Source organism: Vombatus ursinus, unplaced genomic scaffold (genome assembly GCF_900497805.2).
Source record: "Vombatus ursinus unplaced genomic scaffold, bare-nosed wombat genome assembly UNPS02014868.1, whole genome shotgun sequence".
Taxonomy (NCBI): Eukaryota; Metazoa; Chordata; class Mammalia; order Diprotodontia; family Vombatidae; genus Vombatus; species Vombatus ursinus.
In genome coordinates this window covers 287,752-301,203 of record NW_020954646.1, presented here as the reverse complement: position 1 = coordinate 301,203, position 13,452 = coordinate 287,752, and the positions used below count along the sequence as shown (strand labels likewise).

The window sequence follows — 13,452 nt, the reverse complement described above, 5'->3', positions numbered from 1 at the left end:
GTGTGTGTGTGTGTGTGTGTGTGTGTGTGTGTGTGTGTGTGTGTGTGTGAGAGAGAGAGAGAGACAAACAGGAGAGAGGAAGTGGGGAGGGGCGGGCGGGCGGGCAGAGAGATGCCCGTTCTTGGCTGGAGACAAGGCAAGCTTGTGCCTCAGTTTCCTTACTCTGCTTTTTTAGGTAAATCTCCCCAGAACGAGGTGACCAGTGATGGAGCATGGTGGCTTGCTAGGCCGTTACTAACTAGAAATTAGTGTTCTAATGAGCAGGAACACCAGCGATCACCCCTGAATACAGGGTTCCTGTTGGGTTCCAAACCAGAAGATGGTGGCCAGTGGGGTTGATTGTGTCATTCGGGGCTTTCAGACCAAAGGGCAGGATGGGCCGGGGCCTCATTTGGAGGAGGGTTTTTCTGGGTCCAGTTAAATGGAGCAGTAATGGACAACCATCTCCGTGCCTGGAAATCTGGTACAAAATGAGGCGTGGGCTATTTGCTGTGAATGCCTTCCTTGGAAGGCTTCAGACTTTTGCACCATGAGAAGCTCTCCCCAGGTTTCCTCCTGTCAGTACCCTGTGCCCCACAAGCCAGGAGAGGAAGGTCCCTGGGTAAGAAGAGATGTGTTGGACGTTTTAGGAATCGGTGACGTTCCGGGACGTGGCGGTGCACTTCACCTGGGAGGAGTGGAGCCACCTGGACCCCGCCCAGAGGGCCCTGTACAGGGAGGTGATGCTGGAGAACTTTGAGAACCTCGTCTCCCTGGGTAAGGACACCCCTCTGTCCCCGGAGGTGGGCTCTGATCACCAGGCGTCTCTGCAGACCCCGGCAGGTGTCCCATGAGCTCTCCCGAGCTGGGATTTCTCTGCAGTGAGGGGGTCCAGCACATCCCCTGGGGGAAGGTCCTGGAAGCTGTTTCTGCTCTCTGTGCCCCGGGAAAGGTCTTGGCCTTTTGTGGGTGGGCGCCTGTCCCTCATTGTCCTGGCCTTAACGCTCTGGCCACCCAACTCTCCGTCTCCCCAGGCCAAAGGTTCTTGCTCAGTCCCAGGACGTGAGGCAGGGAGGGAGGTCAGGGAATCAGTGGTCTCTCTGAGCCCCAGTTACATCTGGGCTCCATGCCTGTGTGGGAGGTGAGCCTCGGCCTCTGGCCCTCTCAGCACGGCCTCTTTTCCCTGGAGAGAGGGTTCTGAGATGGCTCTTGTTTCCAGAACTTCTTCATTTCTCTTCCCATGCTCAGGGCTTCCAGTTTTGAAACCCGAAGTGATCTCCCGACTGGAGAGAGGAGAAGCTCCGTGGCTGCCAAGGGGAGTGGACCCAAGAGACCCTGACCGAGGTGAGTGGAGGGCGGGCGGGCGGGAGTGGTGGTGAGCAGGGACTCAGGCAGCGGCACCTTTGGAATGTTAGCCAGGCAGGTCTCCCCACAGGCCCTGAGCCCGGGGACGGGATGAGACCAGCGTCCTGGGGCATTTTCTCTTGAGAGCTGTCCGTCTGTAACAATTAGTCGTTTAAGTGTGCCAGCCTCGGGACCCTGACGCGTGAGGAAAAGCTGAAGCAGCCAGATGAAATCCTGCCTGTCGCTGATGTGTCTTAGCGATGTTCCCTGCTGACATCTGCCACGGACTCCTTGGCAGTCTGGGGTCCCACTGACCCGTGGTCTAGAGGAAACCATAACGATTCACCCACTTTCCCCAGACTAGTTATGTAATTCCAAGAAGCCAAGCCCTTCCTTTGTACAATATGGGCAGGGGTGGGATGACTGAGGCCAGATATGATGGAAAGCAGGAAAGCAGGGCAGGAGTTAGGGGTTGTTGGCCCTGCTGCATGAAGCCCCTTGTGCCCCGTTAGAGCCTGGCCTCCCTCTGGTCCTGCTGCCCTGGGATCACAGCTTCAGCTGGGCCCGAGCCCATCTTCCAGCTTTCTCATCTCCTCTCTGGCTGATGCCATGTTTCTCTGGCCCTCTTTGTGACTGTTTCTCCATTGATGTCCTTCATGAGTCTGGTACAATCTCAGTCCCTAAGATAAGGGGCACACCCCTTTCTCTTCACCTCTCGTCCTTCCCATTCCCTTGAGAGAGCATGTTTAAAAGCACTTTGCCTTGAGTGCAGGCAGGCTAATTCGCTTCCCCCTCAGAGAGGGCCTTTCCTTCCAACCTGAGCCCCTGACTCAATGGAACCTTGTCTTGAGGGTTTTCCTTTGAGAAGCAAGCAAAGGAATTGATGGAGTTGGGACTATCCTAAGCCCGAGGCAGAGAGAGGCCATTGTCAAAATGGCGGCCGTTTTGTGTTGCCTGCTGTTGGGGGTTTGAGGAATCCTCCAGAGACCTTGAGAACACTCTTCCACTTACGTCATCGGCCTCAGATAATGAGCTACTTCAGTGCCAAGTCAGAAATAGGTGAGGGAGGTGGTAACTGGGCCTGACTCAGACCTGTCTGGTGGTTCAGCTGTAGAATGGGAATGAAATGAGAGACTTGTGAGCTTTCTCAGGGAGCAAGATGGTGTGGAAAGGATGCCCAGCCGGGATGCAGCCTGGATCTCTGCCTTGACCCGGTGACACCCTGATCAGAGACGTGGGCTGTCAGTGAGGGAGAAGTCAGGCACGTGTCCTGCACTCCCCTGTGCCACCAGGACGCAGAATTGATGGTTGAGCTTAATCCCGAAGAGCTCCCCTGACCCGCCTGGGCATGGCCGTGGCCTTTTGCTGTCCCACCAGCAAGATCCTCCAGCTCAGGGCTCCCGGCATTTTCTCTGGCTGTTCCCCGTACCTGGAACATTCTCCCTCCTCTGCCCTGTCAATGGTCCCAGCTAAAATCCCATGTTCTTCAGGATGTCTTCCCCAGGAAGTCTTCACATTCACGCACCACAACTTATTCGGCCATTCTCCACTTGATGGGCATCCCCTAAGTTTCCAAATCTTTGCCACCGCAGAAGAGATGCTCTCTGTATTTTTGTACAACTTCGATTAGAGTTTGTTTTGTCCGAGACTAATCACTCCCTGCATCCATCCTCCCTCTGATTCCCCCTTCTTCTTCCCCCCGCCCTTTGCCTTTGAGTGTGAGGTAGCTGCCGGCCAGGTTGGGTCTGGAGTCAGGAAGATCTAAGTTCGAATCTGGCCTCAGACACTTCCTAGCTACGGCCACGGGCAAGTCACTCAACCTCTGTTTACCTCAGGTTCCTCAGTTGTGAGTTGTGGATTCTTAGGATCAAATGAAACAATATTTGTACCGCAGTAGGCATTGTATACATAGCAGCCGTAATTTCTATTACAATTACAAATGTATTTCTTTGCCCACCTTTGTGTGTGTCTGTGTAGCCTTCCCTCTTCTTACCAGTTCAGATGAGAGTTACTTTTGGGTGCTGCTTATTCTCCCCCACTGTCCTTTCTCCTTGTTTGTACAGACTTCTCCTTCCACGCCCTGATTAAGTAGAAGTTTCCCTAACCTTCCCTTCCCTTCCTTCCCGTCTCCTAACAGGGCATTCCCCCTTCCCTCTCTCTCCATTCTTCTTTTAAGATCATCAAGACATAGCCGAACCCCTCCCAGGCCTTGTCTAACTGAACCCCCCTCTAACCTCTGTTGATGTTGGGGTTCAGGAGGGACACATGGATTATGTCCCCATATTTGAACTCAGCCAGTTTATTCTCATTTAGTCACTTGTCGTTGTTCATTGTTTACTTTTTTTTTTCTTGTTTGTCTTTACTCCTGGGTTTGAAGTACAAAGATTCTCCTCAGCTCTGGTCTTTTCATCAGGGATGTTGGGAAGTCTTCTTTCTCTCATTAAAGGCCCATTTTTTCCGCTGTAGGATTAGACTCGGCTTTGCTGGGTAAGTTTTTCTTGGCTAAATATAAAACAAGGACTCCACAGGGTTTACCAGCAGAGTAGTTCATCCAGCTCTAAGAAGGTAGCATTTAACTCCATCCAAAGTAAAGTGGAAGTGAACCTTAGAGAGAGGCAGGATTCTTGGCTCAGTAAGAAGGCAGGTGAAATTCAGTTTTAGGCTGATAGTAACAATCCAAAGTGCTTTTATGATGCCCTGAAGGCTATTTATGAGCCAGAGACCTATGGTGCATCTCAGCTACTCAGTGCTGAGGGAGCCACATTGATTAGTGATAAGGACATGATCCTGAAGAGATGGGCTGTTCGGTGTTCCATAATCAATCAATGCAGAAGCCATTGACCATTTACCTCAGGTTGAAGTCAATCCTTCTCTAGCTGAATTTCCGACTGAAGAAAAGGTTTTGAGTGCCATTAGGCTCCTTTCATGGCAAAGCAGCTGGTGCTGATTCTATTTCAGCTGAAATTAGTAAGGCAGGAGGTTGGCTGCTGATACAGAAGTTGACTAAAATCTTCCAGGTTATATGGCAAGAGGAGGTTATCCCCCAGGCATTTAAGGATGCCTCTCTTGTCCATCTCTGTAAAGGTAAAGGAAATAGATTGTCCTGTGACAATAAGAAGGGCATCTTTCTCTTAGTCATTGCTGGCAAGATTCTTGCCAGGGTTCTCCTTAATGGGCTGGTCCTTCACTTGGAAGGTGGTCATCTACCTGAGAGCCAGTGTGGCTTCAGAAAGGGCTGAGGAACAGTCCACATGGTGTTTGCTGCTCAAGAACTCCAGGAGCAGAACAGAGATCTGTGTACAAGGTTCATTGATCTGAGCAAGGCCTTTGATACGTCAGTCCGGAGGGCTTGTGGAAGATCATGGCAAAATGTGGTTGCCCAGAGAAGATCGTTAGTGTTGTGCATTCTCAACTATAAAATGTGGATCCTAATAGCGCCTCCCTTCTGGGGTGTCATGAGGATCAAATGAAATAATATTTTTAAAGTGTTTAGCGCAATGCTTGGCACATAGTAAGTACTTATGTGGTAGCTGTTAATACTATTATCATTATAATTATTAAGCATATGCAAAAAAACTTTGAAGTGTGAGAAAGATGCAGTAAACATTTTGAAACATTTTATTATGAATTTTAAATATGATGAAGCATATTTAAGCATTCAAATGATTAATAAATTAATGTTTTGGTGAAAGAAATATATATGAATATGATTAATTTATTTTTAATAATTTTTCAGTTAATTAAATCAATGTAGAAAGCTGAGTAGATGGATCTTTTTTAAAAAAAACATTTTCATAGTTATACTTTATTTTAGCATTCATTTTGTAAAATTTTAAGTTCCAGATTCTTTCCCTCTCTCTAGTCCTTCCCCCACCCATTGAGAAGGAAAGCAATATTATATCAATTATACATGTGAAGTCATGAAAAATATATCCCCATGTAGCCATGTTGGAAAAACAAAAAAGAAAAATTAAGAAAAAGAAAAAAATGCTTCAGTCTGTACTCAGATTCCAGCAGTTCTCTCTGGAAGTAGATAGCAGTTTTTATCATGAGTCTTTTGAGATTGTTTGAATCATTGTATTGATCAGAGTAGATAAGAGTTTCACAGTTGATCATCATTACAGTATTGCTATTACAGTATATAATGTTTTCTTGGTTCTGCTCACTTCACTTTGTTTCAATTTATATAAGTCTTCTCAGGTTTCTTGATGTCTCCTGGAGTCATTAGCTTTGGCTTGCCAAATTCTTGTTTCTAAGGAATTCTTTTCTTCAGTGAGATTTTGTGCCACTTTCCATTTGACCTATTTTCTTCAGTATTGTGTGTGTGTGTGTGTGTTTTACCAAATGGTTAATTCTCTTCATAATTTTCTTGCTTCACTTTCATTTCTCTTTCCAGTTTTTTCCTCTACTACTCATTGATTTTTAAAATCAGGTTTTTTTTGCTCTTTCTTTGGGCTCTTCCAGGAATTCTTGTTGGGCTTATGTCTACTTTAGTTTTCTTTGAGGCTTTGCTTGTAGATGTATTCACATTGTTGTCTTCTTCTGGGTTTGTATCTTGATCTTCCTTGGCAGCATAATAGATTTTTATGGTTAGGTTCTTTTTTTAGTTGTTTGCTCCTTTTTTTAGCCTCTTTCTTGACTGAACTTTATGTAAAAGTTGGACTCTGCTCCCTTAGGGTAGGAAGCACAGTTTGCTGTGCTTCTAGGGACAAAATTCAGGCTTTTTTGTGCTTCTATTTTCAAAGCTAATTCTAAGGGTATGTTAAGTTTTTGGTGCTTTCAAGATGGTGTCATATGGGGAGAGGTGCGGTCACTGCTCTTCAGATCTGTGCTCTTGGTTTTACCCAGGAAGGGCCCTTGGTCACTTTCAGCCACAAGTGCTAGTGCTCCTCTCAGCCTTGGAACTGTGACCCAGAACTGCGTGTGGGCAGTAAAGAGGCCAGTCAGCACCAGCAGCACCCAGGACCATTAATGGGTCCCCTGGAATCTCTTTCTGATCCTCTTACTGTCTCTAGGCTGAGAGCTCTTAAAGCTGCTGCTGCAGCCGCTGTTGCAGCTGTCTCCAACAGCCCATCGCTGGTGCTACCGCTGCCAGTGCTCCAGACAGGCTTCCACTCCCATGTCATAGACCTTTCCTGTCCATCTCCTGGAAAAACGTCTCACCCCAGCCTTTTGTTGGCTCTACTGCTCCAGAATTTGATTTAAGACATTATTTTAGAGTTGTGTAAGGGAGGGGAATGTTGGTAGAGCTCAGCTGAGTGCCTTCTCTATTCCTCCACATTGGCTCCACCTGAATTGCTTTTTAAAAAAAGATACCCAATATCCCCAGTTGATAAATGGTCAAAGGATAGGAACAGACAGTTTTCAAAGGAAGAAATCAAAGTTGTATATAGTTATGTGAAAAAAAATGCTCTAAATCATTATTAATTAGAGCTATGCAAATTAAAACAACTTTGTGGTACCATTTTACAACTATCAGATTGGCTAAAATGATAGAAGGAGAAAATGACAGATGTTGGAAGGGATGTGGAAAACTTGGGACACTAATACACTGTTGGTGGAACTGTGAACTGGTCTGACGTTTTGGAGAGAAATCTGAAATAATGCCTAAAGAGTTATGAAATTGCCTATACCCTTTGACCCACCACTACCACTGTTAGGTCTGTTCTCCAAGGTGATTAGGGAAAAAGGAAAAGAACCTGTATGTTTTAAAATATTTATAGCAGCTCTTTTTATGATGGCAAAGAACTAGAAATTGAAACTCACCAACTGGAGAATGCCTGAAAAAATTGTGGTGTATGATCTTGATGGAATCCTACTATGCTATGAGAAATGATGAGCAGGATTATTTTAGAAAAACATAGAAAGACTTGCGTGAAATAATGGAGATTGAAATGAACAGAGCCAAGAGAACATTGTATACAGTAACAGCAATATTGTTTGAAGACTAAATGTGAATTACTAAGTTATTCTGAGCTATGTGAATGTTCAAATCAGCTACAAAGGATTTATGAAGGAAAATGCTTTCCACCTTCAGAAAGAACCGATATATGGAATTATGTATTATATGGTTTCACATATATGTCTGTGTCAAATATTGTCCTTCTCTAGTGCATGTTTGGGGAGGGGGTGGAGAGAAACAGAACTCAAATGTAACTAAAAAAATGTTACCCAATGAGTCAAACAATAGGTCAGTGAGTACCCCCTCAGCATGAGCATATCACTATGTCACTCCTCCACTGTATGTGCCCAAATGCTTTGGCTCTGGTTTTCAGTATCTGCCCATTCTTCTTTATCCTCATGGTGCTGTTGAGTGAATTGTCTCATACCCTAAATTCCCTTTCATGTTTGGATATTTTAGCCATATTTTTGTGTGAATGTGAGGAACACCATGAAGGTCAGTCTGACTCAGCCATAGGATGCAGAAAGGGAATTGTGAATTTATGATGGCAATGGAAGGATAGTTTGGGGGACCTTTAAATGTCAATGAGAGTTTCTATTTGGTCTCAGCAGTATTAGGGAGCCATGGAAACTTGAGGGTGGGAGAGTCAGTGACTCTGTTTTAGAAAAATTGCTTTGTCAGGTGTACGTAGGATGAATTAAAGCAGGGAGAGACTTGAAGGGGGGGTGCAATTAGCAGACCATTGTAATAATCAAGACATGAAGTGATAAGGGCCAGTAAGGCAGAAACAACATGATTTAACCGCTGCTTGGATAGGTGGAGTAAGAGAGATTGAGGATATTGGGTCTGTGAACCTGAATCACAAGAGGGGTGGTGGTGCCCATAATATAAACAGGGGAATTTGCTGGAGAAAAGTCTATCCACCCATGCACAGGGGTCAGGGGTCAGGCAGAGAATGACATCACTCTCACCTGAACTAGGGACAGGGGAGTCAAACACACACAAAATGAACAGGGGTGGGTTTGGGGTAAAAGATCCTGTAACGAGGTCTGTGATAAAGATCTCAGCTCGTCCAGGGCTCCTCCTCCAGTGTGACTCACTGTCCTGCCCACAGTGAGAGTCAGGGAGGGCGTCTAGTCTCTGGTCACAGTCCTGGAACACAGAACCCACTCCCAGAAAGGTTCCTACCAGCCAGAGTGATCCAGGGGTCAGCTGGTAAGTGTCCTGGGGTTGGGGGTGAGGGAGCTGGATTCTCCCCACACCTGTGTGCGGCTGCTGCTTTTGATACCTGGATACCTGCTGAGTTGTGACTGTCCCAAGGGATCTTCAAAAGATGGTGGAATCCAGGGAAAGTACTGATGGAGTATGAATGCAGATTGAAACATACTGTTTTCACCTTGTTTGTTTTTTCATGGTTTTTTTCCTTTTGTTCTGTTTCTTCTTTCACAACATGACTAATGTGGAAATATGTTTAACATGATTACACATGTATACCCTAGATCAGATTGCTTGCCTTCTTGGCAAGAGGGGGGAGAAAAATTTGAAATTCAAAATCTTTCCAAAAATTAATGTTGAAATTTGTCTTGACATGTAATCAAAAAAAAAAATAAAATGCTATTAAATAAAAAAAACAGAATTAAAAAAAAATATGGTATGGAGAAAGGACAATCATCTTCATTTTCAGAAAAGATAGAGCAGCATCTCCAGACTCCAGGTTGGTGAGCTTGATTTTGACTCCTGGAAAAGTTCTAGGACCTATTTTTAAAGAGTGGGTTAGTAACCAGCTAGAGAGAAAGTGGTGAAAATAACAGTAATGATAACAAGAGTAAAAGCGTGCATTTGTAAAGCCCTTCCAGGTTTACAAAGCATTTTACAAATGCCATCTCATTGGTTCCTCACAACAGTTCTGCATGGTGGGGATGGACTCTCTACAGGGAAGCTTAAGGGTCTTGGCAGGGATCAAACGGCCATTAAATGTTGGGGGCTGGTTTTGAATTCAGGTCTTCCTGACTCCAGACCCAGTGCTTCACCCACTGTGCTACCCAGCTGCCTGTTGATGAGAAGTATCCAAGATCCTGCCATATGATGCTGGGCTCCATTGATGTACTGCTTAATTTTGCTGACGTATTTCCCCTTGCCTACTCTTTTTATTCTTGCTATAAGAAGGGGGATACAATAGTCAGCTAGGGAGCACCACAGTATACAGAGTGTGGGGCCTGGAATCTGGGAGACATGAGTTCAAATCCAGCCTCACACACTTCCTGGGTGACCCTGGGCAAGTCACTTAACCTCTGCCTCAGTTTCCTCATTTATCAAATGCAGATGATGACAGCATTTACTTCCAAGGGTTGTTGTGAGGATCAAATCAGATGTTTGTAAAGTCTTTTGCAAACCTTAAAAAGCTGTAAAAATGCCAGTTACTACTACTCCAATAAATCCAAAAATTAAGGTTTTTTTAAGAAACAAAGATTTCAATGAAACTTTTTTTAATGGTTATTCTGATTCTAATTTTATTTCTTTTTTTTTTTGACAAGGTTACTAACCTAGTATATCAGGGAAATGCTAGAGATACTTTACCTGGATTTCCCCAAAGCACTTGATAAAATCTTTCATATTTTTTTCCTGTGAGAAAGATGGAAAGATGTGGTCGTTGTAGTTGTACAATTAGGTAGATATGGAAGTTTTTGAACCCTGGAACCGAAGAGTGGTCATTAAGTTGGAATTAAGTTGGCCATCTCTAAAGAAATGTCTCTTCAGAAAGAGCAAATATCTTTTTTTCAGATGTCTTCTCTTCACTGGAATGTTCCTGGTATCTATGCTGGGCATTCTGCTCATTAGCTTTAAAAAGAAATTTTCCAGGGATACTTCTTGGCTGAGCTCTCTAAGAATGTTAAAACATCATTGATGTCTTTTGTTTTTGTCTCACCTGTATTCCCCAATTTGGCCTGCTTTCCGTCCTTCTGCAGAATGTTACCTCTTATAGAAAAAAAAAAAAAAAACAAACCTAACCAGTCTCTGTGTAAGTGCTGTCAGTGTGTTTGGATGTGATTCACTTGGTTCTGATGATCCAGGCTCTCTGTTACCCCTCCCTAGTGGTTTCAGTGCCTCTATATCAATGTTCTGTGTTTTGCCGATAAATCATCATTCTCCTTGATGGAACAGAGTCTCACACTTGAAATGTCAAACAGTTCTCTTTTTCCTTGATCAGATTAAAGTGAACATTGACTTTTTGGTTTCCTTCAGGGTCCCTTTGTCCGGAGCAGCGACGTGACACCGAGGATCCAGCTGTGTGTCAGAGCACTCACCTGACGGTATCCTCTCAGGAGAGACTGCAGGAGGTTGGTGTAGGGGATGGCAAAGTGCTCAGGGAAGCTGGGAGTTTCAGTTTAGGGGAATGAAGAGAAATGGGTCAGATCAGGATTGGGTCAAATTCCTCCCATGAAATACTTGTGATAAGGTGAATATCTCTGAATTCAGTACATTTGGGAGAAGTTGCAGTCTGGGGTCAGTCATTGTAGATATGACATACTTGGCCAGAGCTGCAAATAGTTTTTAGCTGTAATAGAATGTCCTTAGATGAGATACTTTGTAAGGCCAACAAATATGGAAATCCCTTCACTTAACACCCAGCCCATAATGCATTTCATAGGCTTATGGACTAGAGAAAGCCTTAAGTAAAAAGAGCATTTCTTTCTATTAGAGAATACATACTGGAAGAGGAACTCTATGAGTGATGCTGGAAAACCTTCATTAATAATTCCTGCTTTCTTTTACAGGAAATGATTCATACTGGTGAGGATCACTGTAAATTTAAAGACAGTGAAAATGCCTTTAGTCATTTGGGAAACCCTAATGATTATCAAACAATTCATACTCAGAAGAAGCTCCATCTTTTTAATGAATCAGGGAAAGCGTTTCTTCTACATGAGAAAGCACATGTTGGGAAAGAACCCTTTAATTCTAACGAATGTGACAAAGCCTTTCATTGGGAATGTAAACTTGGTGCACATCACAGAATTTATACTGAACACAAACTCTTTGAATGTAGTGAATGTGGGAAAAACTTTAGCCAAAGGTCATCCCTTATTTCACATCAGAGAATTCACACTGGCAATAAACCCTTTGAGTGTAATGAATGTGGGAAGGCCTTCTACAACAAATCTCAACTTACTGTTCATCAGAGAATTCATACAGGAGAGAAACCCTTTGAGTGTAAGGAATGTGGGAAGAACTTTAGCCTGAAGTCATCACTTATTTCCCATCAGAGAATCCATACTGGAGAAAAACCCTTTGAATGTAATGAATGTGGGAAAAACTTTAGCCAGAGATCATCCCTAATTTCCCATCAGAGAATCCATACTGGAGAAAAGCCCTTTGAGTGTAATGAATGTGGGAAAAACTTTAGCCAAAGATCATCACTCACTTCTCATCTGAGCATTCATACTGGAAAAAAAGCCTTCGCTTGCAGTGAATGTGGGAGGGCCTTCTATGACAAATCTCAGCTCATTTTACACCAGAGAATTCACACTGGAGAGAAAACTTTTTTGTGTAATGAATGTGGAAAAGCCTTCTACAGAAGATCTCAACTTACTGAACACCAGAGAATCCATACTGGTGAGAAACCCTTTGAGTGTATTGAATGTGGAAAAAATTTCACTGTGAGGTCATCACTTATTCAGCACCAGAGAATTCATACCGGAGAGAAACCCTTTGAGTGTACTGAATGTGGGAAAGCCTTCTACAACAAATCTCACTTTACTGAACATCAGAGGATTCATACTGGAGAGAAGCCCTTTGAGTGTGCAGAATGTGGGAAAAACTTCAGCCTGAGGTCATCCCTTATTTCACATCAGAGAATTCATACTGGAGAGAAACCCTTTGAGTGTGCAGAATGTGGGAAAACCTTCAACCAGAGGTCATCACTTATTAAACACCAGAGAACCCATACTGGGGAGAAACCCTTTGAATGTACTGATTGTTGGAAAAACTTCAGCTGGAAGTCATCCCTTATTTCACATCAGAGAATTCATACAGGAGAGAAACCCTTTGAGTGTAATGATTGTGGGAAGGCCTACTACAACAGATCTCAGCTTACTGTACATCAGAGAACTCATACTAGCAGGAAATCTTTTGAGTGTACAGAATGTGGGAAAAACTTCAGTGAGAGGTCATCATTTATTAAACATCAGAAAATTCATACAGGAGAGAAACATTTTGAGTACAATAAATTTGGGAACTCTATCATTTATTGCACATCAGATAATTCATTCTGGACGGGTACCCTTTGAGGGTAATTAATGGGAAATATTTCACTATAAATTTCAGCTTAATGAACATCAGAAAATTCAGGAAAGTGTATTGGAGAGAGATCCACTAGATATAATTATGGAAAGACTTTACCTGAAAGGACCGATTAACTGACCATCAGAATTCATATTTGAGAGAAACTCTTTGAGTGTTATGAATTTGGAAAACTTTAGCCAGAGGTCATCACTTATCAAATATGAGAATTTATACGGGGGAGAATGCCAAGAAGGCAACTAGGTGGTCCAGTGGAGTGTTCTGTCCTTAGAATCAGGAAGACCTGAATTTAAATTTTGTCTCAAAGATTTCCTAACTGTGTGACACTGTGAAAATTACTTAACCTCTCTTAGCCTCAGTTTTCTCATCTATAAAATGGAGGATTTGGACAATTCTAAATCTGTGATCCTGTGAGAAAATTCTATTTATGCAATGAATGTAGGAAAGCTTTTCTACCACAAAGAAAACTTACAAAACAGAAGTCATGCTAGAGGTTAAGCCTTTGACCAGAATGAATATGAGAGGGCCTTCAGATATGCTTTATGCTCGACTATATTAGAGAGCTCATATTTGAGGGAAAAAATACATTAATGCAATGAATATGGAATCTTCAGCTAGAAAGGACACCTTGCCGATAAACTCCATATATTCAATTAAATATGAGAAAGCCTTTAGCACTAGTTGAAACCTTTCAGAGAAAGGGTCAGAGAATTAATACAGAATAAAAAGATTATGCAATCAAAAGACAACCCACTTTATTGTAATGTAGAAGATGTCAGTGAATGGCTTTATTTCATACCTCGTTATGTGCAGTAGCAGATGTAGCCGACAGAAAACACCTAAACATGCTGAGCTCACAGCTGGTCAGCCCCCGCTTGGCCTTTATGTTTCAGGGGAGAGGATGCAAAGACTTTCAAATCCATTCC

The 13,452-nt window shown here is 43.4% G+C and overlaps 1 protein-coding gene across 1 annotated transcript in view; it reads left to right on the top strand.

The window, feature by feature from the left end:
• LOC114028032 (gastrula zinc finger protein XlCGF26.1-like) overlaps nucleotides 1-12,799 on the top strand; it is a 15,560-nt gene extending 2,761 nt beyond the window's left edge. The window contains exons 3-6 of the mRNA XM_027842219.1: nucleotides 630-756; nucleotides 1,228-1,323; nucleotides 10,469-10,563; nucleotides 11,002-12,799. Coding sequence (XP_027698020.1) covers nucleotides 630-756; nucleotides 1,228-1,323; nucleotides 10,469-10,563; nucleotides 11,002-12,513 — 1,830 coding nt within the window. The 3' untranslated portion in view covers nucleotides 12,514-12,799. The remainder of the gene's footprint in view (nucleotides 1-629; nucleotides 757-1,227; nucleotides 1,324-10,468; nucleotides 10,564-11,001) is intronic.
• Nucleotides 12,800-13,452: the final 653 nt, after the last annotated feature.